Source organism: Trachypithecus francoisi, unplaced genomic scaffold (assembly GCF_009764315.1).
Source record: "Trachypithecus francoisi isolate TF-2019V2 unplaced genomic scaffold, Tfra_2.0 Lachesis_group5, whole genome shotgun sequence".
NCBI classification, from domain to species: Eukaryota; Metazoa; Chordata; class Mammalia; order Primates; family Cercopithecidae; genus Trachypithecus; species Trachypithecus francoisi.
In genome coordinates, this window is record NW_022681470.1 from 129,831,134 (window position 1) to 129,854,957 (window position 23,824).

The window sequence follows — 23,824 nt, forward strand, 5'->3', positions numbered from 1 at the left end:
TGCACCAGCCATTCCCAGGAGCTGTCAGTCAGCGTTTATCTAGAGAAACAGAACCAGTCAGGGATATATATGAAGAGATTTATTACAAAGAATTGGCTTATGCCATTGTGGGGACAGCAGGGCAATCAAAGTCCATAGGGAGGCCTTTCAGGAAGGGTAGCTCAGGCATGAGCAGAAGCTGCTGTCCACAGGTAGAATTTTTTTCTTCCTTAGGGAAGCCTTGGGTGTACTCTTAATGGCTTCCAATTAAGAGCCCACCCAGATTATCTGATATAATCTCCCTTCCTTAGTGCCAAACTGGGGAAGATGGCCTAGACACGTTGATGTATAAAACTGACCGTCACAGAAATTTTTAAGATCCTTGAGCAATTTGTTGTTGTTTACTCTAACTTTACTTCTAGCCAAGTAATTATTTCATTTCTTTAGCAGTCATTCCTTTTTCTGTCTGTCCCTTCCATTCCGTTCCCCTCCACTCTGACCAGCACAGCTCCTGAGATTGCTGGGGAAGTGGGGACAGAGGGGGAAACAACCTACCAGGAGAATCTCTGCAAGCGGTGGCGAAAGGTGGGAGTCCCCTGCTTTGCCCCACTGCTTTTCCTTTTCACTCTCCTCAAAGCCTGGAGAATGTTCATTTGTATTTGCCTACCCAGCTTTGGTAGAAAGCTTGCCCTAAGACACTCAGGTCTTTGCTGACCTGTGAGCCAGTCAGTTCCCTCACGAACGGGAAATGGCCTTTCCAGGTAGAGTGTCCACCTTCCCACAGTGGAAAGAGCATCATTTTTGGAGTCCAGCAGACAGTTTGAATCTGCACTCATTTCTTGCTAAAGGTGTGTAATCTGGCACTTTGTCTGATTGCTCAGAGCCCCAGTTTTTTCCACGGTCAGATATGAGGATTCAGAATCCATGTGACATGCACTTAGGAAGTGTGCAGCATGAGCTTTTGTGATTAATATCATATTTCCTAGTGTTTTATTAACATGAGGCTGAGGGAAATGCATGTCTACCCTACACTACTGATTTCTAAGCTTGGTGGCTGATTCTTCCACAGCGATGGAATAGAAAAAACTCTACAGTGAGAAACCAGGTCTTTAGTTCTATTGTCAACCCTATTGTCTGCCAGCTATGTGCCGTGGGTAGATCCTTTAGCTTCTGTGAGCCTTGATTTCCTTCTCTGTAAAATGGAATTGAGATTATCAGCCGTAATGAAGAAGAACTCTATAAAGAGAATTCTAGGAACGTATTTGGAGCCAGGCATTTGTAAAATTCAGTTTGTGCTCTTGAACTTGACTTGGCAGATTGCATGTAACTTAAAAAAAAAAGAGAAAGTCTTCCCTCCGGTGGGGTTCTTCAGGAGCACATTTGGAGGGCAAAATTAGAGGAATATGGCAAGTAATAATAATGATACCAACATTTTATTTTTTTCCCTGAAAAACATCATTTAGATTGAAATGCATTTTGAATTTGGGGGTAAGCTCTTCCCTCAGGCTAACATTGGCAGATGAAGAAGGGTAAAGTTAGGAGTCAAGAATTTTTTGTAAAGCTGGACAGGATTCCTATGTGGCCTGGAGCTCTGCTTTGGAAAACTATATTAGAAAGCAGCTTGTGCTTCATCAGTTTGGTAACTTGTAGGGACTTAGTTTGTTTTTTAGATGGAATGACATCTTTTGCTTCTCTTTGTATATATACACACTCACATGTACTGTTGTTCTGATAACGTTTCCGTGAGAGATGAGAGTATTGCTTTTGTACTGGCTCATGTTCAAGTTTGTGCATGTTTGTGTTTGGAGGGCAGCATCTCAGAGCTTTCCTCTTGGATGTGTGTAAACATGCAGGGTGTTAAGAACATGGAGCGGTTTCAATCCTTTAGGTTTTTTTTTATATTTCAGCAAAACTTAAGAACAGGATGATTATCATGAATGTTTTGAGAGAAAGTAATAGTCAAATACGTTTTAAGTCATTTTATTGGAAGAAAGTAATCTGGTTTGGGGTACTAAATGAAATCACCCAAGAATTTTTAAATGGCTGCATGGATTTGTGTTTCATGAATGCATGATTGACAGATACCGTTATCACATGGTTCATGAATATGTAGCTTTGCAAATTATGAACGTAGGTTCACAGGCATGGAAGTTACTATTTCTCTGAAATGAACCTTTTTTAAAAAGCATTGAGTCATGATATATGTTAATAGAAAACATGTTTCAGATTATATTTCACATCACATGGCTTCAGAGGAAATAGGCAAGTAGGGTCCTCCCAGGAATTGGGTAGGGAGAACGTGTGATTTTCCTCTTTTAGAATGCAGGGTTCCGTCTTCATTTGGAAGGTAAATATTTCAATACTGTTCCAATATGTTTGTTTTTGCTGGACTTTGTGTGTCCAAAATACATAAAAGCATAATCTTTGTAATGCCTTTCTGTGTGAGGGCTGTGATTAGTTCTAGGGCCAATCTGAAGATCCTACTTAAACCTAAACTGCGATTCTGGAGGAATAGCTCTTCTCCTTCACCATGTGTCTTTTCCCTCTGGAATTGAGCCAGCAAGTTCTTGGCATGGCAGGTGTTTCTGAAATATCAGTATGTTTTTCTTTGCTTTATTTGTTTTCCTTGTTTTGCTCTTTCTATTTTCCTAAGCAGGCAACTCCAAAAAGAGATTTGTTTATGCAAGAGTCAGGAAAAGGGAAGAGGAATACTGAAAGTTGGGAGTAGAGCAGGACAGAAGAGGGGAGGAGTCGATTTTCATTGTGTAAGGGTTGAACTTCCACCAATGCCAAAGTCACGGACATTGTGCGGTTGGATGTGTGAGTTAGAACAGCCCCAAGGGCCTGTCACCTGAACAGCAGGCACTCACCCAGCTGATCACTCAAGTTCCAAACGGACCACAGCTGAGTTGTAGGGGATGTGTTTGTGTGTGTGTGTGTGTACGCGTGTGCTTGAGATTCCTGGAACAGATTTCCTCTGAGATCTCAATAGGCTTTTTCATTATCATGGGGGAGCTATGGTTTCTCTTATTTCATAAGGCCCATTTCTTCCTTTTGAGATGTGCAAGGAGCTGACTCCATCCATGACTTGGCTTTCCGCTCTCCCTCTTGGCTTTTTATCATCAGTGCAGAGGAGAGATTCTTGCCTGTTCTTCAAACAATCTCATTAGAGCTTTATAAAGATTATTAGAGTTTAAATAATATTCATATCTATGGCCTAGAACAATGTTCCTCAAGTATGCATAAGAATCATGAGTGGTGGAGGGAGGATTATAATGTAGTTTCCTACTTTCCCACCTCCCACCACCCTGGAGTCTGCGTTTTAATGTACTTCTGTCTGAGGATCACACTTTGGGAAGCACTGGGCTTGAGATGTTTTCTTGACATTGATTTATGTTGAGACCAGACCAAGAAGCAGATGGATGGATGGACATGATCAGTTCATAAACATGTTCCTTTCTTAGGGTCATATTGGAGGAGGCTCTAGAGCAGCACTGTCCAATAGAAATATAATGCAAACAATATATGTAATTTTAAGTCTTCTATTGGTGCATTTAAAAAGTAAAAGAAGGCTGGGTGTGGTGCCTCATGCCTGTAATCCCAGCACTTTGGGAGGCCGAGGTGGGCAGATCACCTGAGGTCAGGAGTTCAAGACCAGCCTGCCCAATATGGTGATACCCCATCTCTACTAAAAATACAAAAAATTAGCCGGGCATGGTGGCAGGTGCCTGTAATCCCAGCTACTTGGGAGGCTGAGACAGGAGAATCGCTTGAACCCAGGCGGCAGAGGTTGCAGTGAGCTGAGATAGCGCCACTGCACTCCAGCCTGGGTGACAAGAGCAAAACTCTGTCTCAAAAAAAAAAAGTAAGTAAAATTAATATTAATGACACTTTGTTTAACCCAGTAGATCCAAAATAATATCACGTATAAACATGTAATCAGTCAATAAAAATTAATGAGATAGTTCACTTTTCTTCTTGTGCTAAGTAGTATGCATTTTATGTTTGTAACACGGATCAATTTAACGAGCAATATTTCAGGTGCTTGATGGTGCCATATGGCCAGTGGGCACTACATTGGATGACACAGCTGTAGAGCAATGATGCCTTCGCTAACCCCCTGGCAGACGCATGGTTGCTCATGGCACTTGTTCCCATTTCTCCGCTACTCCTGAATATAACCTCAGAATCCTTCTCGGCACAGAACCTTAGGCAGGCATTGCCAGTTAATTGGACATCAAGATTCATTTTATTTATCAAACAAATACTTAACAAGTATCTTTTTTATACCCAACTCTTGGGATATCCCCATGGACAATGCACACTAAGATCCTAGCCTCTGAAGGAACTTTCTAGTGGAAGGAGTTGGGCAATAAGCATATTATATGGCATTTTAGAAGGTGACAAGTACTCTAGAAATAAAATGTGAAGTGAGTTTGGGAGAATCAGAATTCCTAGAGTGGAGCTGGGCAGTGGGGTTGTAATTTAAATGGGCCCATTGAAAAGGTAGCATTTGAATAGACTTGAAGGAGGTTGAGGTGAAACTTAAGATGAGACTTAATATCCACTTTTGATCTAGGGTGGCCTGAAGTTTCCTCAAGACTTCATCTGGGAGCATTCTTTTTGGGGTAGGGGTCAAGGAGGTAGGAAGATGGGGACAGGGCAGTGTGGCACTATCCACAGCAAGCTCCTGTCCTCACCACTGAAGACTAAACCAATGTGGGGGAGGCCCAGAGAGAGGCTACGATGCAACCTGCCAGGCGGTGAGTCAGCTGATGTGCTCAGTGCTAAAGCAAAGCAGCTCAGTGCCAGGAAAATGGTGTCTGTGCCCATTAGCTGGGGCTTGTGCACTTTACTCAGGCTTGGAGATCAGCCCTGAGGCTTCCATGGGTCCGCTGAGGACTTGAAGAGTTAAAGCTTAAAGACAGGTGTGGAAACAAAGGGCTGGTTGCCTCTTTGACTTTTTTCATGTACTTTTGGATGAGGTTGTTGAACCTGATCCAGAAAAAATAATACACTTGGCTGTGGTTGCCTAGCCGTAAGTTCTTGTAATAAAACTCCCAGCAATTGGCAGATAGAGTAATGTTCTGCTCTTTAAAATAAAGTCTGGTAGCATAACCTGAATTTCAAATACAAATGTTGTGCATGGTTCAAGTAGAGAGAAGCATTCAGGAGAGTCCAGGGTGCATCTCAGCATCCCAGGATTTGTTAGACTGTAAAGTGCTTCACGGTTGCCCCTTCAACAGACCTTTACTAGGAATTGGGACCCTTGGAGCCCAGGACTCTGTTCATTCCCACAGGAAGACATTTGTCATGTCAGGGAATGTTAGAGGATTGAATTTTAATTAGCAAGCAGGAGGAAAGTTCATTGAGTTGTGGGGAGACATGGAATTACTAAATATGCTTTAATAATTGGTTTTTAGGTGGAGTTATTAGGTGAAAAATCAAATCATTAGCTTTAAAGCTTGGCCAAAAGCTCATTTCCTGGGCAGTAAGGGAAGCAATGAGTTTGGGTAATAGGAATGAATAAATTATGGTATATACTTTCCTATAGGTAACAACATTGAGCTTTCATTCGACAAGCAATTATTTGGTCCTTGCTTCGTGCCCAGCACTATGCCAGGCCCAAGGGATTCAGAATGAACAAGGCTTTTCCTTGGCCCTCGAGGTGTTGCTGTTTGTCAAGTGAGGGTGGTAGGTATGCTGATAAACAGTTGCAGTCCATGCGAGAGAGGGATGGACTAAAGGTCTGTAGAAGACACATGTGGGCAGCTCATTGTGAGGAGAGCAGGGAGCCTGGGAGGCTTCACATAGCAGGTGATACTCCTGGGAGGACATGGAATGGTTTGTCCTGGGAACAAGGTAGGATAAAGGGATTCAGGCAGGGTGCAGGGTGTAAAAAGACCCAGGAGTGTGTGGCAGCATGACGTGTTCTACAGCTGTGAGTAGTTCTTGGGTATGTGGGAGGGTGGCGTGAGATGAGGGTGGGCAGAGGCACTCTTTAGTCATGCGCCGTATTAAGATGTTTAGGTGCCGTTCTGCTTTATCATGTGTTTACTTTTTAGAAGGATTACCCAGGTGACAGTGTGGAGGAGGGGTAGAAGGAACAGGAATGGCGGCTGGGAAGGTAGGAAGTTACTGTAATAGTTTGGTTGAGCTTATAAGGACCCGAAATGGGACAGTATTGTGGCAAGCATCCAGGGATAAGGTGGAAGATGGGGCATGGAATAAATTGTCTCCTCCTCTGGCACATAGTTCCTCCAACCCTCATAATCTCTGAAGTGCTAAGTACCTTTTTGTATGCTAGTGAGATAACTGGTGGCTGGGGCTCCTGGATAGCCTGTGGATGGGGGGCTGGTTGCCAAGGGAACCAACCATGTGATTAGAGGTTGGAACTTTCAGTCCACCCCTGAAAGGAGGGGAGAAGGGCTGGAGATTGACTTAATCATCAATGGCCAATGGTTTTATCAGTCATGCCTATGGAATGAAGGCTCCCTAGAAATCCCTGATCTGCGGGGTAGGGTTTGGAGAGCTGCTGGTTGGTGAGCATGTGGAGGTGCCGGGGCTTTGGGGAGTGGCGCTTGCCTAGAGGGCACAGAAGCTCCTCACTCCTTCCCCATACCTTGGCCTATGCATCTCTTCTATCTGGCTACTGTTCCTGAGTTGTATCCTTTATCATAAATGAATAAACTTAAAGTGTTTCCTTGCGTTCTGTGAGCCATTCTAGAAAATAATTGAACCTCGGGGTCATGGGAACCTATGATTTATAGCTCCTCTATCAGAAGCATCTGAAGAGGGGCAGTCTCATGGGACTGAGCCTGAGCCCTTGATCTGTGTGGTCTGACCTATCTCCAGGTAGATGGTATCAGAACTACATCGAAATACACAGCATCAATTGGTGTCCTGAGTTGGAGAATTGGTTGGTGTGGGAAAAACACCCAGACATCCGATGTCAGAAGTAAACTATTGAGAGTGGTGTTAGCATAGAGAAAAATAGGTTGTTTTTCTCCTATACACTCTTGCAGTTATTTTCCTTGCAATGATGATTGCAACCCTTTCTCCTATTAGACAAAATTATTTTCCCTACATTTCTTATGTGTTTTGCTATTCTCTTTCTATCCTGCATTCTTCTACAAGCCAGACTCTGATAAGGGTACTACGCCATGAAAATTAATGCAGTGTCTGGAGCATGGACTGATAGACTAGAGGAATGACCTGGAAATATCTTGCCTTCATTTCAGCAAATGATATGATTTGGATCTATGTCCCTGCCCAACTCTCATGTTAAATAGTAATCCCACGGACGGGCACGGTGGCTCAGGCGTGTAATCCCAGCACTTTGGAAGGCTGAGGCAGGTGGATCACCTGAGGTCAGGAGTTCGAGACCAGCCTGGCCAACCTGGTGAAACCCTGTCTCTATTAAAAATACAAAAATTAGCTGGGCCTGGTGGTGGACACCTGTAATCTCAGCTACTCGGGAGGCTGAGGCAGAAGAATCACTTGAACCCTTGAGGAGGAGGTTGCAGTGAGCCAAGATCGTGCCATTGCACTCCAGGCTGGGCAACAGAACAAGACTTCTTCTAAAAAAAAAAAAAAAAAAAAATTGTAATCCCAGCGGGGTGTGGTGGCTCAGGCCTGTAATCCCAGCACTTTGGGAGGTCGTGGTAGGTGGATCACCTGAGGTCAGGAGTTTGAGACCACCCTTGCCAACATGGTGAAACCCTGTCTTTACTAATAATACAAAAATTTAGCTGGACATGGTGGCACATGCCTATAATTCCAGCTACTTGGGAGACTGAGGCAGGAGAATCTCTTGAACCTGAGAGGTGGAGGTTGCAGTGAGCCAAGATTGCACCGTTGCACTTCAGCCTAGGTGACAAGAGCAAGACTTCATCTCAAAAAAGAATAAATAAGATAAAACAAATTGTAATCCCCAGTGTTGGAGGTGGGGCCTGGCAGGAGGTGATTAGATCATGGGGGTGGGAGGATTTCCTCTTTTTTGCTGTTCTCGTGATAGTGAGTTATCACAAGATCTGGTTATTTAAAAGCATGTAGCACCTACCCACTCCCTCTCTTCCTCCTGCTCCTGCCATATAAGTCATGCCTGCTTCCTCGTCACCTTCCACCATGATTGTAAGTTTCCTGAGGCCTCCCCAGCCTGCTTCCTGTACAGCCTGTGGAATCATGAGCCAATTAAACCTCTTTTCTTTGTAAATTAACCAGTCCCAGGTATTTTTTTATAGCAGTGTGAGAATGGACTAATACAGCAGGGTTCTTGGCAGGTTGTAGCATGATGCCCTTACAAAGATGAGGAAGGTTCTGTGAGGTCCCTTCGTAGTTGGTTGAACAACCTGGAACCCCAGCAAGGACTGCTAATGTGCTTAGGTTAGTGTAGGGGTGTACCTGTGACTCACAAACCTCAGTCTTGGTCAACTTCTTGGAGAGTTAGATGAAAGTGCAGAAAGTGTGCTATAAAATTTAGTTATATATAGCTAATAAAATAAGGATTTTTACATGGTCTCTTCAGACTTGAAATATGGGTCTAAAGAATAATTGTAAGACTTTGCACTTATTTTGGGAGAATTATGGGTGTGAGGATAGGATAGAAAAGCCTTGTACTAGTGAAAAGACCTGGGGAGTTAGGTACCATCTTCTCTACGATCCTTCCTGGTGTGAGTGACCATTGTTCCTCACCTGGATTATTCTTGAAGTCTACTAATGATCTCCTGCTTTAGTCTCTCTTTAGACTCAACATAGCAGCCAGATCCATCCTGTTAAAACATTTGGTAGATGTTTCAAAAGTCCTTACAATGGTCTACAAGGTCCTGTTGAGCCTACTGGTCTTCTCTGGGACCTGTGCCCTACGAACCTCCCCTCAGCCCTGTGTCCAGCCACACTGACCTCCTTGGTCTTCCTTTACCGTGTCAGACATTACACCTGCTGTATCTCAACTGTGAACGCTCCTTGCCCTAATGGTTCGTGGTTCTTTCATCTCCTTTAGGTCTTTAACTTCTCTGTGACCTTATTTTGCTCCTCTGGCTGCCTTATTAGACTTTAATCTCCATAAGGGCAGGGGATTTTGTCTGTCATGTTCCCCTCTGTGTCTCCAGCATGGAGAACAATGGAGTAGGCAGGCACTCCATAAATCTTTGTTGGCTGTATGTTTAAAGCATAGTTTAGTGTATTAGGCTGTTCTTGCATTGCTAAAAAGAAATACTTGAGACTGGGCAATTTATAAGAAAAGAGGTTTAATTGGCTCATGGTTCTGCAGGCCGTACAGGAAGCATAGCACCAACATCTGCTTCTGGGGAGACTTCAGGATGCTCTTACTTAGGGAGGAAGATGAAGCAGGATCAGGCACTCACACATGGCAAAAGCAGGAGCAAGAGAAAGAACGTGTGTTAGGGGAGGTGCCACCCACTTTTAAACGAGCAGATCTCATGTGAATTCAAAACGAGAGTTCGCTTGTTACCAAGGGGATGACCCAAGCCATTCATGAGGGATCTGCCCCTGTGATCCAAACACCTCCCACCAGGACCCATGTGAAACGTTAGGGATTGCCATTCAGCATGAGATTTAGGTGGGGACAAATATGCAAACTATATCAATTAGTAAATATGGGATCATAGCAGGGTTCAGCTGATGCCAAAGCTAATGCAGATGCTTCATGCAGCGTTCACATAGATAGAGAAAGGGATTTATTATAGGAATTGGATCATGCAATTATGGAGGCTAACAAGTCCAAAATCTGCAGAGCCAATGCCCCAGTTCCAGTTCGAAGGCCTGCAGGCTGCCGTAGCACTGGGAAGAGCTGATGTTCCAGTTTGAAAGCCATCAGGTAGAATTCTTACTTGGGAGAGGGTCAGCTTTTTGTTCTATTCAGGCCTTCAACTGATTGGATGAGCCCACACACGTCAGGGAGAGAAATCTGCCCTACTCAGTGTACTAACATTTAAATCTCATCCAAATGCATCCTCACCAGAATACCCAGAATCATGTCTGGCCAAATATCTGGGCACCTGTGGCTCAGTCAAGTTGACACGTAAAATGAACCATCACAATATGCTTCTCAGACCACACCTGGAGACCTTGAATCTTGTCCCGACACCGTCTTTCGGAGACTATCCTGTTGATGCTCTGACAAGCAGGGTGTCTGGGGCAGAGTTGAAGAAGCTGGGGGTGTTGCCCTGAAAAAGCAAACATGTGATTGAGGTCAGGTGACACCTTTGAACACCTGAAGTCTTGTCTCATGGAAGAAAGACAAAGGAATTATTTGTTCTGGTAGGCATGGCTCAGACTAGTGTATAAAAAGTGAATCTAACAGAACAGAAATCTGCTGTCTTGGGATCTAGTGAGATCTTCTTTCTGGAAGGGTGCAAGCAGAGGCCAGCTGTGACCAGGAGTCAGAAGTCTTAGGTTCTGGTCTGGGCCTGGTGCTGACTCTCTGGCCTTGGGTAGGCCATTAGCCTCTCTGAGGTTTCCGCTTTTCTGCTGTAGAGGTCATGGTAGCCTGCCTCACAGTTCCGCACATCAGGTGGAAATAACATCTGAACAATACCTTCTAAAACAACACCTTCTAAAACTCAGCTCTAGCCTTGTCAGGGTCAGGAGAACTGGCAGTCAGGAGGAGAGTGCTGGCTCACTCCTTGCTGAAGCTGAAAATTTCCACTGACCTGCAGTCGGGGACACCTCACTGCAGCTTTGCTTTCTTCTTATTGGAATGTGCCTGAGGAGTGGCTGTTAACTCCAGTTCCAAATTCCTCAGCCCTGAGTGTGTGAAGCTTATTGCTGCTGGCCCGTGAGGAGGAGGATGCCTGGAGGGAGCAGAGGGACTTGTTCCTCCTCCACGAAGCAGCCCCATCACCAGCTTCATCATGGCATCACTCTTCAATTACTTCAGGACACAATTCGGAGTTGCCGTTGGTATCTTCTGTGTTTGTGCTGTTTTGCTTTCTTGCCTCTGGAACGCACCAGTGTGACATCCTGCTTTCCACTCTGAAAAAAATGTACTCTATGTATAACGTATTTAAAGCCCATTTGCTGTAGTTTACGGCCACAGCATGAATGAGAAACAAGAAGCAGAACATCCAGGGTTTCTCGTCTAAACATTCAGAACTGTGCTGGCAGTGGGACAAAGGCCTCTGGACTGTTGTGGGTTTTTGGTGACAGCCTTGATAAAAATGCCTTTTTACTACAAGTGAAAAGAAAATTTTACTACAGTGCAAAAGTCAAAAAATTAGATAAACATTGTTGGAAGTTCAGTGTTGATGAGTAGCTAAGCCTCTGAGAGTTACACTTAGGTGGGCTTGGTTATTTTTTGGCAGGAAAATGACGTAGGATTTTTTCCTTATTCAGGCGATGTCAAAACAAGGTCAGAGCTATATGTTCCACACTGGTTTTGTTTATAACTGGCATCAGGACATTCAGAAATGATCATGACTACACTTGACAGCACTGATACATACTAAGTGTGCAGTCAGTGGTAGCTGTTGTGAGTAGCTGTCGTTTACACCCAGTTTATTAGTAATTCATTCAGGGCTTCCACAGACCCTGTGTAATTCTACACAGCTACCACCGACTGCACACTTACTACCTATCAGTGCTGTCAAGTGTAGTCACAATCACTTCTGAATGTCCTGATGCCAGTTATAAACAAAACTAGTATGGAACATGTAGCTCTGTACTATCTGTGTGGCCTGGGCATCAGGATATCTAGAAACTCTTCGGGTGATTCTAGTTTTCAGCTTGCAACATTAGTAGGTCATGGAATCAATTAAGTGCAGTACTTTTTTTGCCAGCATTTTTAGAAGATACGTTTATATAATTGTATAGAAAATATTAATGCCTAGCACAGTAGCTGGGTAAATATAATTTTGTGTGTGTTAAAAACACTGCTGTGGTAGAACGACTAATAAAATCCCTGCCCGCGACTTGCTTCTTAGTCTTACTTCAGAAACTGCTTGCTTTTCGTTATGAATAAACGGTTCATGTGAAATTTAATACAAGACATTTATAGTTCTATGACTTGGGAATTTGTGAGCGTTCTTGCCCACATTTTTTCACTGTGACATTGAAAAAATCAGTTATTTTATAAATGCTAGCCAATAAAAATGGCATGCGTATTTCACCAGCAACTCAATTTGATTATAGCACAGCAACAAAATGATGATTTTCCTCCTTTGGATGTGTTAATTACACGTATACCTTGATATGCTAGGTCAGCAGTGGTCTAAATACATCCAGCAAGAATGAGGTACTTGCATAAATCATCCTGAAAGTTTTATTAGATCAGTTTAACAGCCTCTTGACTTCATTATCTGTGGGAGTTTGGGGGTCTTACAAAATAAACTGTTACAAACATTCATCTCACTGCTATGAAATAGAGCAATGTGATAGAAAGGCTGGCAACCTTTGGCCATTTTTGTCTCTGTGCTGAGGAGAACATAAACCAAGATGACTCTCGCTGTGTCCCTATTGTGATGACTCTGTCAGCAGATGCCGCAGCTGTGGAAGACCTGGAAGTTGCTAGCAGGACTTTGGGATCACTTGTCTTGATCCTGAGGCTTTTTAGAAGCCCATGAGAACAGTCATCAAGGCTTGCCACTTGACTTGAAATACATTCATTGTAAGATCGGTCTTCAATTTAGATTTCTTGGAAATAGCAGTGATAATTCTTATGATTACTCGATGTGCAGTGCAGTCCGTCATCACAAGGTTCTTTCAGAGTTCAGAGGGACATCCTGCACCGGTAGTTTTGCCATTGTCTGGGAGGACTAGGCTTGGGATTATTTCTTGAATCAGCTGCTTAAAAACGCTGATCTGCCTGTATAACAAAGGGAAGAGGTTCGATTTGCAAATACCCATTAGTTGTCTGAGAAGGGCTTTCTCTAATTATGATTCAGCTCCAGTGACTGCACCATGTTAAATATGCAATTCCGTTTCCTCTAGGTGTCTGAGGGTTCCGTGGTCCAGTTTTCATCAGGAAACTTCTCCTTGACAGCAGAAACAAAAGTAAAGAACTTCCCCCATGGAAATGAACATCTGTTAAACTGGGCCCGAAAGGAGTATGGAGCAGTTACTTCATTCACCGAACTCAAGATAGCAAGAAACATTTATATTAAAGTGGGGGAAGGTAAATTTTATGTGGCTTTGGTTAATGACTGATTTATGACAGGCAATTGTTTTCCTTTTCTGAAACCAGGTGGTTAGGGCAAGGAATCACAGAATTACAGAATGTTGGAACTGGCAGGGACCTGAGGGTTCATTTGGCCCCAGGCCTCTCTGCCGCCCCCCATATTCCCTCCCTTCTTTTTTCCTCTTGGGGAAGCAGGCCTGGTTATGGCCAAGTGAAAAATAGGGAGGAGCATGGGGAGAGAGGAGGAGGTTGTTGTGTGGGATTTAGAAGACACCCATGTACGGAAGTCAAGAAAAGTAAGTGGAGGCGAGAAGCTGAGGGTATGGGAAGGAGGTGATGACTGATGGAGTATAAGAGTTGGCAGAATGGGTCAGCAGGTGGCTTCCTCTTACCTGTCTTCGGCAAACATCTGAAGCCTGTGTCAGTTTGTTGTGCTGAGACATAGGTTACATTTTGGACAATAGCAGAGGAAAAGTATTTAAATGTATTTTTAGTACAAGTGACTATTACAAGAACAAATTATTGAAGAAAAGAAGTGTATTGTCTTGATAAGAGATTGCCTATGTAAATTTCCTTGCATTACAGAGGGATAGAAATATCCAGAAACCCAGTTTTGAAAGCCTTTAAAAAAAAAAAGAGAGAGAAACCTTCTCTTTCTTCCTCCGTCACTCCCTCCTTCCCTCCCTCTCTCCCTTCCTTCCTCAGGGTCTCGCTGTGTCGCCCAGGCTGGAGTGCAGTGGTGCAATCAGTGCTCACTGCAGCCTGAACCTCCAGGGCTCAAGTGATTCTCCTGCCTCAGTTTCCTGAGAAGCTGGGACTACAGGCATATGCCATCACACCTGGCTAATTTTTACATTTTTTTTGTAGACACAGGTCTTGCTGTGTTGCCCAGGCTGGTTTCGAACTGCTGGCTAAGAGATCCTCCTCCCTTGTTCTCTCAAAGTGCTGGGATTACAGGCTTGAGCCACTGCACCTGGCCAGACCTTTCTTTTTTAAATCAGTATTTTCAGTTAAGTATATTTGGAGCCCCCATAAGTTACTAGGAAATAGCAGCTCCTGTGAATGGGTCCTTGTTATAGCCAGCTGATTGCGTGAACACTGTGTTTCAGGTCTTCAGCATCCAGCATTCAGCATCCAGCTGCTTTCTGTTACATTCTGCAGCAACTGTCACCTCCTCACAGACAGGACAGGGAAGGGTGGGTTAGTGAACACTTGATCCCAGCTCTTGTTTGGATCTGGGCTGCTTTAAAGTGTGTGAGAGACAGAGGCAGGAACAGTGGACACAGACGTCAAAGAGGATGCTACATGCAGAAGCCATTTCAGGGGCCTTCACATGCACCCCACTTAACCCCACAGTAATCCCAGGAGGAAGACGTCATTTCCACCGTTTTACAGAGGGCTTAGTGAAGGGCTAAGTGAACCTGCTCACATCCAAGTTACTAACAAGTGGCAAAGCCAGAACCCAAACCCACACTTCCTGACTCTTGAGTTTAACGCTTGTTGCCTGAGCTGTACTTCAAGTCCTAGCCAAATAAGCATAACTCAAAAAGGAAAGTGGTCCACCTGGATGAACATCCTTGTTTAGTTGAGGCAGAGAGGAGGGGGTTTAGTTGAAGGTTAGGCTCAAAAAGTCTAAGTTTGTTTCTGTGCTCTCACGATAGGTAGCTAATAACAGAAGTCAAATCCCATTGAGACAAAATGAAAAATCTCTTTTAATAAAGACTCTCAGCCCTGGCCAGTGGGCCGCGTTTCTGAAGCAGAATTCTAATAGCATGAAAGAATGTTGATTACCCCTTGGAATTTGTTAGAATAAGAAAATTTGTTATAATAACATTTAGAATGTTGGACTGTGTTCTCTCGGCAGTGCATGAGCTTCTTTCTAAGCACAGCAGTCACTTGCCCTGAGAGCCACGGGTTGTCACTTAATTGGTTAAGCCTGTGCACACTAGGCAGGGGAAGCCAACTTAAAGGATCTGCTGTCGGTGCAGTAAAAACTGGTTAACTCCTTGGTAACACCTTCGGAACCCCTGAAACTTGACTCCAGCCACCAGTTGAGTATAAGTCACTGGGCCACGCCGTGGAGAGAGAAGCAGTAGGGAAAGGAGGTTCCTTGGTAAGGTCAGTGGACCATAAAGTGATCATGTTTATCACCACGGCTCAGACTCTACTGTGCAAGCCTTATCCCCCACTTCCCAGAATTCAACCTGGCTCTACCTTTCTTGTACCCAGGGATCGCAGGCCATGAGGCCTGGTTGCTGTAACCTGAGCAGTTCTCAGAGTGTGATTTCTGTCCCAGCAGCATCCACATCACTTGGGGACTTGATAGAAATGCCAGTTCTCAGGCCCAACCCAGACCAACTGAATCAGAAACTCTGGGGGTGGGACCTGGCAGTCAGTGTTTCATTCAGCCCTCCAGGAGATCTGATGCTTGCTGACATTTAGGAACTGCTCTCATCTGTATACCCAGAATGGAAGAATTGAAGAGTTTTGCTCTTATCCCAGTTGGTCTTGCTGCGAGGCTTCAAGCAACACTGACTTGCCACCAGAGCCTCAGTTTCCGCAGAGGAAAATGAGATGTTTGCATTACCCCCCAGGTTCATTCCTGCTCTCAGAGTATATCCTTCTGTGTCTCAAAGTCATCTGTCAATCTTTTCCTAAAATACAAATAAGCATGTGACTCCCCCCGCCCCCAAACTTGCCAGGCTTCTACCCGGGAATTCCCCTTTGTGGTTTCCTTTCTACTTGGCACTCGGTGTAAGTTTTGATGCCAGGCATTCGTAAAGTCATTGGGGAGCGGGGGAGAAACCACACACAACAAAAGTGGTCAGCTTATTCAACTTAGTGACAATGGCATCTGGGACTAGAGCCCTTAATAACATCAACTTTTGAACAATTAGACCTTTCCTAGTAGCTTCACATGAGTGAATATTTTGTTATTTGTCTCAAATCTCACATCATTGTTTGTTAATTCAGGAAACCTATACCATATGCCCGCTATGTGCCAGATACAAACCAGGCGCACCTATGAACTGGATATGCCGGCCACAATCCCAGGAGGGCCCTAGTCTCTTGAGTTCCAGACTGGCCTGTCCCTAGCCCATAGACACTCTTTCTTAATTAAATTTCAACCTTGCCATTCCAGTATCATTTTCCATCCTGTGATGTGGGGGAGGCATCCGCAGGGCTGCAGCTGCACGGTGTGCATACCTCATCTGCTCATCTGGCAAAACCCTCAGCAGATGTGGAAGGAGGCTGCTCTAACGGCAGTCAGTGGAGCCTTGAGCTTTTCTCTCTGAGGGGGAGGGGAATTAGAGGAGACTGCAGAGGGCAAACCCAATTCTCTCTTGCAATGAGCCCACAAGCAGAGGTTTTGGTCCCCTTTGTTCTGGGGTGGTGCTGGGGGTGCTGTGGTGACCAGAGCCATGATGCCCCAGTGTGTGCTGCAGACCTGAGCACAAGGGAGATTGCACAAGTTGGGAGGGGGAGGGACAGTATCAACCCAGTCTTGGGACCCCCTGGTTTGATTCCTTACTCCAAAGTGAGACTTCCATGTGGATTTGAACCCTGGCATCCTGTCCTCAAAATGGAAAAGGCAGAAGTCTGTTTTATAATAGTGCCAGGCCTCTGATTAATTATCCCTTCTGAAAAAAGCATGCTACACCTAGAACTTCCTTGACACTGGTCCCAGCTGTCACACTGCCAGCAGTTTCTTTCAAGTTCTGTTGAAACATTTAAGCCCGTGGATGGAAATCCCATCAGCCGCCGTGCTGTGTAAATGGCATGTGCCGTTGGGGGAGTGTCTTCGGATTCTGGTGCTTGCATCACTTTCCCGGGTAGAGGTGGTGAGCAACTCTCAGCACAGTGAGATAATGTTTGCGAAAGCACTTTGTAAACTGTAAAGTGCCATATAAACTTGAGTGGTCTGTGTTCAGATGGTGAGAAAGAGTGAAAGTCTGCCTTCTTTGTTTCCCCCAAACTCCTACCTTTCATCTTCAGAGTATAAAGTGCTGTGAGGAATATATATGAGGGAAAGATTAATTCTATATGGGGCGTCGGAGGATTAATTAGGTGGTTGCCTGTCCTGATAATTGATATAACAAATAATCCAAGGAGGAGTGTATTTGGGGATAGAATGGATTGAATGTTAAATATGCTGACCATGAAATACCTAAGTATTGGATTTTTAGGTAGGAGATGCTTGGTAGACAGATGACAGTATAAGTTGACTGCTCAGAAAAGGAGTCATGATCCAGGTACAGGTTGAAACCATGGGAGTGATTGAGATCACCTAGGAAAAGAATGAGATAGAAAGGGGATGGAGGAAGGAGCTGAGAAGTTCTTAGCCTTGGTTTATATTGGAATCAACTACAGAGCTTTTCAAAAAAGAAAGCTGCCTAGGCCCCCCGGGTGTTCTGAATCAGATTCTCTGGGATGGGGTCTAAACAGATTCTGAACAGAGGAGGAACCAGTGGAAGAGATGGGAAAGATAGGTCAGAGGAAATGGACAAGGACAGGAAGTATCACAGAGAACAAGCGAGGAGAGGATTTAGCCAAAAGAGGCCCCTAGTTGGGGGCTAGTCAATAGGAGGTCACTGGTGACCATAACAGGATGCATTTCAGGGCGGTGGTTGAGGAGTTCACAGACAAAGGCCCATCCTTTGAGCTCGTGGTTCCCTGTGTCCGCCATTTGCTCAGTTTTACTGTCACCCTCCTGCCTTTGAATCTGGTTACCAAGTAGCTCAGTGGTTTGACAGATTGTCCTGTGCCTCTTTCAGATCAAGTGTTCCCTCCGAAGTGCAACATAGGGAAGAATTTTCTCTCACTCAATTACCTTGCTGAGTACCTTCAGCCCAAAGCTGCAGAAGGGTGTGTGATGTCCAGCCAGCCCCAGAATGAGGAAGTACACATCATCGAGCTAATCACCCCCAACTCTAACCCCTACAGGTAAGCGAGTCTAAGTGCGTGAGTGTGAGAAGAGATGAAAGTCAAGATCTTCCTTGACTTGAGGCAGGGAGAGGTGCAGCCCATCCTACACAGGAGGGAAGGGAGCCATGGATGCTTCACGCAGGAGGGAAGGGAGCCATGGATGCTTCAGGTGTGTTTCGTCAGATGTGTTTCACAGAAGCTTTGAAGAAGAGAGTAAAAGCACCGGTGGTATATTTTATATTCTGCATCTGTCCCTAGATCCCAGATATTTCAGATGAATTCCTGAAACCTGTTCTGAACTTCTGGGTGTTAATTACAGGACACAGTCACTCTTGCTCCGTCTTTATCACCTCTGACTAAGGTTATCCCTGATAGAAAAATTATAAAATATACCCTGTTAATATAATTATCATCTTAGTAACCTTTGTTTTTAATAAAGCTCTGTTTATGGTGTCCTCAGAGCACTTAGGCACTCAGAGCTGTTTGCTTTAAATCTCTGTGTGTGTGTGTGCACACACGTGTGTGCTGGAGTGGCCCTCCATGGTGACATAGCAAAGAGCCATTCGATAGAGCTTGCCTCTCCCTTGTGTGCTTGGTGTGTGTGTGTGTGTGTGTGTGTGTGTGTGTGTGTGTGTGTGTGCTGGAGTGGCCCTTCATAGGGACATACCAAAGAGCCATTTGATAGAACCTGCCTCTCTTGTGCGCTTGTTCTCCCTCTCAGCTTCCTACCACTGGACTGGAGATTCGACCCTCCCTATCAAGAATAATTAGGGAATTTAAAAAAAAGAAAAAGGAGAAAAGTAGGTTCTTTTCCCACGTTAGCCTGCATTTCACCCTCCTTCCTTTGAATCTGGACTAGTGACTTAAAAATTTAAATGTATATTGTAGAGGGATTTCGAGGTTAAAATTCTAATCAGTGTTTGACTTTAAAAGTGTGTAAGCTACAGATCAGTTTTGGTAAGATTCCACTCTGTCCACTTGAAGAATTTTGTGGAAAGTGAAAAGGGAATGGGAGTAGGAGCAGTCTGGTGAATGTGCTTCAATGTCAGGCCTGAGGCTTCATTGGAGTATACTATCCTTTTTATGATTTACAAGTGTATAAAGCTGAGATGGAAAGAAAGACTGTTCCCTTAAATTCAGAACGACAGGGATGTTATTGTTTAGTAAAAAATTCTCTTTTATATGAATTCTTAGAAGTTTGGGTTGTGTTCATCAATTTTCCAGTAATCACTTGGTTGACCATCTGTTTTCTTTATTTTAATAACCTTATATCCAGAAGTTTGGGAAAGTAAATGCAGATATGATTCTGTAGCAATTGTTAATGACTTAAGCAACCCTTATATAAATCAAGAAATTCTTTAGCCTTTTGTCTTTTATTTTACTCTCAAGTTTCCTAATTTTTTTTTTTTACCACCATGCTTCCCTTCTACCCACACCACCCTCCCACAACTCACCAAACTGCCACCTACTTCGGTTTTGAAGGAATTTGAGCATATAGCCAAATGGGAATCCTGTACATCCAAGGTGTTAAAGGTTGAAAAAGCAACAATACTGCTTCAAAAGTAAACTCCTCTGGTTCGTTCAAGTCCATTTCAAACAGTGGCTGCATTAAGTAACCACCTCTTTTCCACCAAAGATGAGAAAAACTTTAGTGACTAATTATCAGCAAGCATATGTTTCTATTGTTATGTAAAATAATTTTGTTATGTGTGCAATAACAATCTGTTTTGCACATGTCATTGGCCTGGGATCAACTCCAGCTTTTTAATCAACTGGCCAGACACTAGAAACATGAAGACTTGGAAGAGGGGAGATAGTTGCAACTTTCTGGCTTGTAGGTCTTAACTTTGCCTTTGTTTTCCATTCACAGTGCTTTCCAGGTGGATATAACAATTGATATAAGACCTTCTCAAGAGGATCTTGAGGTGGTCAAAAATCTCATCCTGATCTTGAAGTGCAAAAAGTCTGTCAACTGGGTGATCAAATCTTTTGATGTTAAGGGAAGCCTGAAAATTATTGTAAGTTGGTTGAGTATGTCTTTTGTTTTGTTTAGATGAATGACAGCAATTTAAGCTGTGCTTATATGTGTTATTTTTAGAGTTTCTGCCTCTTTGGACTCTCTAAGCTTTGTCAATTATTTTTCACTTTGCAAAATAGGATGCTCCTATAAAATAGGTGTGGTCGTTAAAACATGGCCTCAGATTAAGACAGACCCAGGTCTGAGTCCAGGTAATCCCACTGTGACCTTTGGCAAGTCCCCTAACCTCTCTGAACCCCAGCTCCCTCATTTGTGAAATTCCTGAAAAACATTAGTATGCATTCCACTACTAGTAAGTGTTAGGTAATGAACACGATTAAGCCTTCGTAATGAGCATCCCACAAGGACCTCAGTGTCACAGTTCCGAATATCAGCTTTTATTATGGAGTTAGGTACTTAGAGAAAGTATGGAAAATTAGACTGACCCCAGCTCACATCGTTGACTTTTCTTTTTGAGTCAAATACAAAATATTGGCATGTCTTTTTGCTTGCTTCCAACTCCTAAGTGTGAAACACTGATAGAAGAATCACAGTAACTGCGAAGTCAGTGAAATCATGCTGGACAAGTCTACTCCAGCTAGTTCCCAAGGCCCTCTATTTAATAGAGATGTACGCACAAGGCTTAGCCCATCGGCATGATGGGCAAACAGCAGCTGGTTTCCTCAAAAGTTGAATGTTGAAACTTGGTAAAGTAAATCTTATCTCAAATATACTTAGGCAATAACTATTTGACTGAATTATTGAAAGTTAAAGAAAAATCCTCCTCCCTATTTTTTAGGAAGATAATTATCTCTAGTATCTCTTTTGTGGGCTCAAATTTTTATGCATCGTCTTTAAATTTTTTTGGCCAATTTCTCTTTTAGTACCTGCACTGAATAAGTTGAAGTGGGTTTTATGTTTTCAGTATTTTGGGAGAGGGATGCCCTTGGTTTTGGTATTATTCATTCATTCATGGCACCTTCCATGTGATACCACAGTAAGCAAAGCCAGCAGTTCCCTTGGCAACGTCATGTAAAAGCACTCACCAGAGGCAGCAGGCAAAACCACTAGCACACATATTTTAATTTTAAAGTAATCGTTTCTGGTTCTCGCGGGTTTTTTTTTTTTAAACTTTGCTAGGATCCCATTGAGCCATCATATGTAATGGTGATACATTAATTTGTTGTCAAGCCCAAAGCCTAGCCATGATCTGAAGTCAGAGATGTTTTGATTGCCTTCTCTGGCCTGGCATGAGAGGTGTTGGTGACCTGGGATGTCTGCTGCTTTTGCTGCCTGGCACACCGGCCAAATGTTTTTAATTTCAGAATAACAAAAACAGGAAAGGGAATCATGCTTTGAAAGGCAAAAACATACGGTACATTTTAATTCCCTGCTGGAGTTCTTGTGTAAATATTCTTTCAGCCTTGACCCTTCAATGGCTCTTTCTCTCCCTGAGTATGTGTGCGTGGCCCATGGCAGTCCTGAAGTTCACTCTGAATGTCCCCATCTCTCATATGAATCAGAAAGGCTAGAAATGAGATTGCTCATCCCAGTGCAAGATCTGTTTATGTTCCTCTCCTTGGCTGTACTCTTGTTCCAGGCCAATTTTGGACAATGCATGACAACATTACTAAACAATTAGGTAATGTTTCATGATGTTCTTTTTTATTCTCCCAACCAGTTGATGCTTTGTGATTTTCTAATTCTCTGTTTCAGATGTGAATTCTGACTGTGCTGTGAGGGAAAGGCAATCTCACTGTGACCTCCTACAAAAGTTTAAATTAGTGTTTAGAAAGGGGGCAGTGGTTTATAGAAACCTTGTTTCTAGTTGTTTCCTTTAGAGACAGCATAGTGGAATGGAAAGAATCTTGACTTCATGCCAGACAGGGCTAGATTTAAATCCCATCTCCAACGATTACTACTCCTAGTAGATATTGTGCAGTCTAACTGATGAACACTGAGTCTGTTTGGTCATCTGTGAAATGGGTATGATGATAGTACTCACCTTGAGTTTGTGGTTCATTAGCTGAGTTCGTTTGTTCATTTATTCGCCAAGTACTTGTTAAGGGCCTGTAGGGTATTTCAACTAAAGCACTGGACACAGGGCCTGCACATGTAAGTTCTCAGCTACATGTGTTGCTTCTGTGAGTCTTAGGTTCTCCTTCTCTAACAGGAATGGTAATGCCTGTCTCCTTATATTATGGAAGAGAAATAAAATAATACATGCCTAGCAGAGTGCCTGCCATAAAAAGGGGGTTCATCTTCCTTCCATAAATAACTCTTTCAGGTGTCTATAGGAACAATTAAGGTGCTTCTCTAAACGAGGTGAAAAGAAAGAAAAAAGTCTACTCAGGGAGTTGTAAGGAGCCTGATGGAGTAATTTAAAGAAGAGCACCATTAAACATGGATATCTTATGCCTGTGTGTGTTGAGGGTGGGGCATAGGCAGAATGTGCCCTCCAGATGACGAAATGGTCAAAAGAGGTGCAAAGAGCCAGGCAGTGGACAAGAATGGGAACACTGGAGGTGTCTACATTGCCTTGTCCAGCTCTGGCTCTTTTCTCAGGTCCCCTGTGGACTATGCATAACCACTTTTATGGTAGGAAGAACCTCTAAAACATAAAAGAATAGATGGAGGAAACGTGTTAGAGGTTTCCTCTTATGTTATTTCATGTGGCCTCAGGACTTCAGGGTTGATGATTGGCAGCTTGTTCTTAGAGAAGACATTTTTTAAAATCCCAGTGGGCATATGCACTACCCTCTCTGGCCATTCCCTTCCCTAGTCCTCCCTCCCTTATGCCATCAGTTCAGATGCAAACATGGGGGTGTGTGGAGGCACTTAGACTCAACTCCTCATCTTTCATGAAGATATGGCTGGAAAAGATGGTGGTGGTTTTTGGAGCCCCCCTTGTACACCTGCATTTGGAGTAGCTCCACTAAAGCTGGAAAAAGCCTAGGGACTTCCAGAGGTACAATGTGAGAATTTGCTCAAAGCTGGGAACCACCAGCTTGTCTGCCATTGTCCCAAGCCTTGCTGCTTTACAAATGTGTAGATAGATGTCGAGTCTTTTAAGTTCCCAGACGTAATCAAAATGACATGTATTGACAGCTCCTAGATTTAATGTGGAAAGGTACAAACAGCTCGTTCCACATTGGTGCAAAAGGACAGGTGGCAGTTACGATGATAGTGTTCTGGAAATATGATACTTTCTCAGTTGTCCAACAACATGAAAGACTAGGGCAGATGAGAGCAGGCAATATTGTTTAGGCCAATTGTGATTGCAGCCAATCACAATGACATGTAGTTCTGAAAGGCTGGAAGAAGCTGTACCTAAAAAACTACTGTTGACTAAATGAATAAAAACTTTAAGAATAAATTGGATCTTTCATTATCTTATTTTAGCCTCCTTGCTTCCCTCCCTCCCTCCCTCCCTCCCTCCCTCCCTCCCTCCCTCCCTCCCTCCCTCCCTCCCTCCCTTCCTTCCTTCCTTCCTTCCTTCCTTCCTTCCTTCCTTCCTTCCTTTTTTGTTTCTTTCCTCCCTAGCCCTTCTTTACCCTAAGGAGATTTTTTCTGAATTGGAGTAAGAGCTAAAATATTCTGAATCTATTAAACTGAATTTACAAATGACTGTAGAAGTTGGTTAAAGTTCTGTCTGATTCCTTTGCATGTAGTATTTGTGACTGGTGAGTCTGGCAGTATTCCCACACATAAGCACTTTAGGTAATAGAAAAATATACTGAATGAGATCCTTTAAGCTTTGAGTTGAA

General features: G+C 43.6%; 1 protein-coding gene across 2 annotated transcripts in view; it reads left to right on the forward strand.

Annotated features, from left to right (window-relative positions):
* Positions 1-23,824, forward strand: part of TGFBR3 (transforming growth factor beta receptor 3) — a 208,589-nt gene that overhangs the window by 140,817 nt on the left and 43,948 nt on the right. For both annotated transcript variants that reach the window (XM_033199805.1, XM_033199806.1), the window contains exons 5-7: positions 12,928-13,111; positions 17,890-18,058; positions 19,911-20,058. In XM_033199805.1, coding sequence (XP_033055696.1) covers positions 12,928-13,111; positions 17,890-18,058; positions 19,911-20,058 — 501 coding nt within the window. The remainder of the gene's footprint in view (positions 1-12,927; positions 13,112-17,889; positions 18,059-19,910; positions 20,059-23,824) is intronic.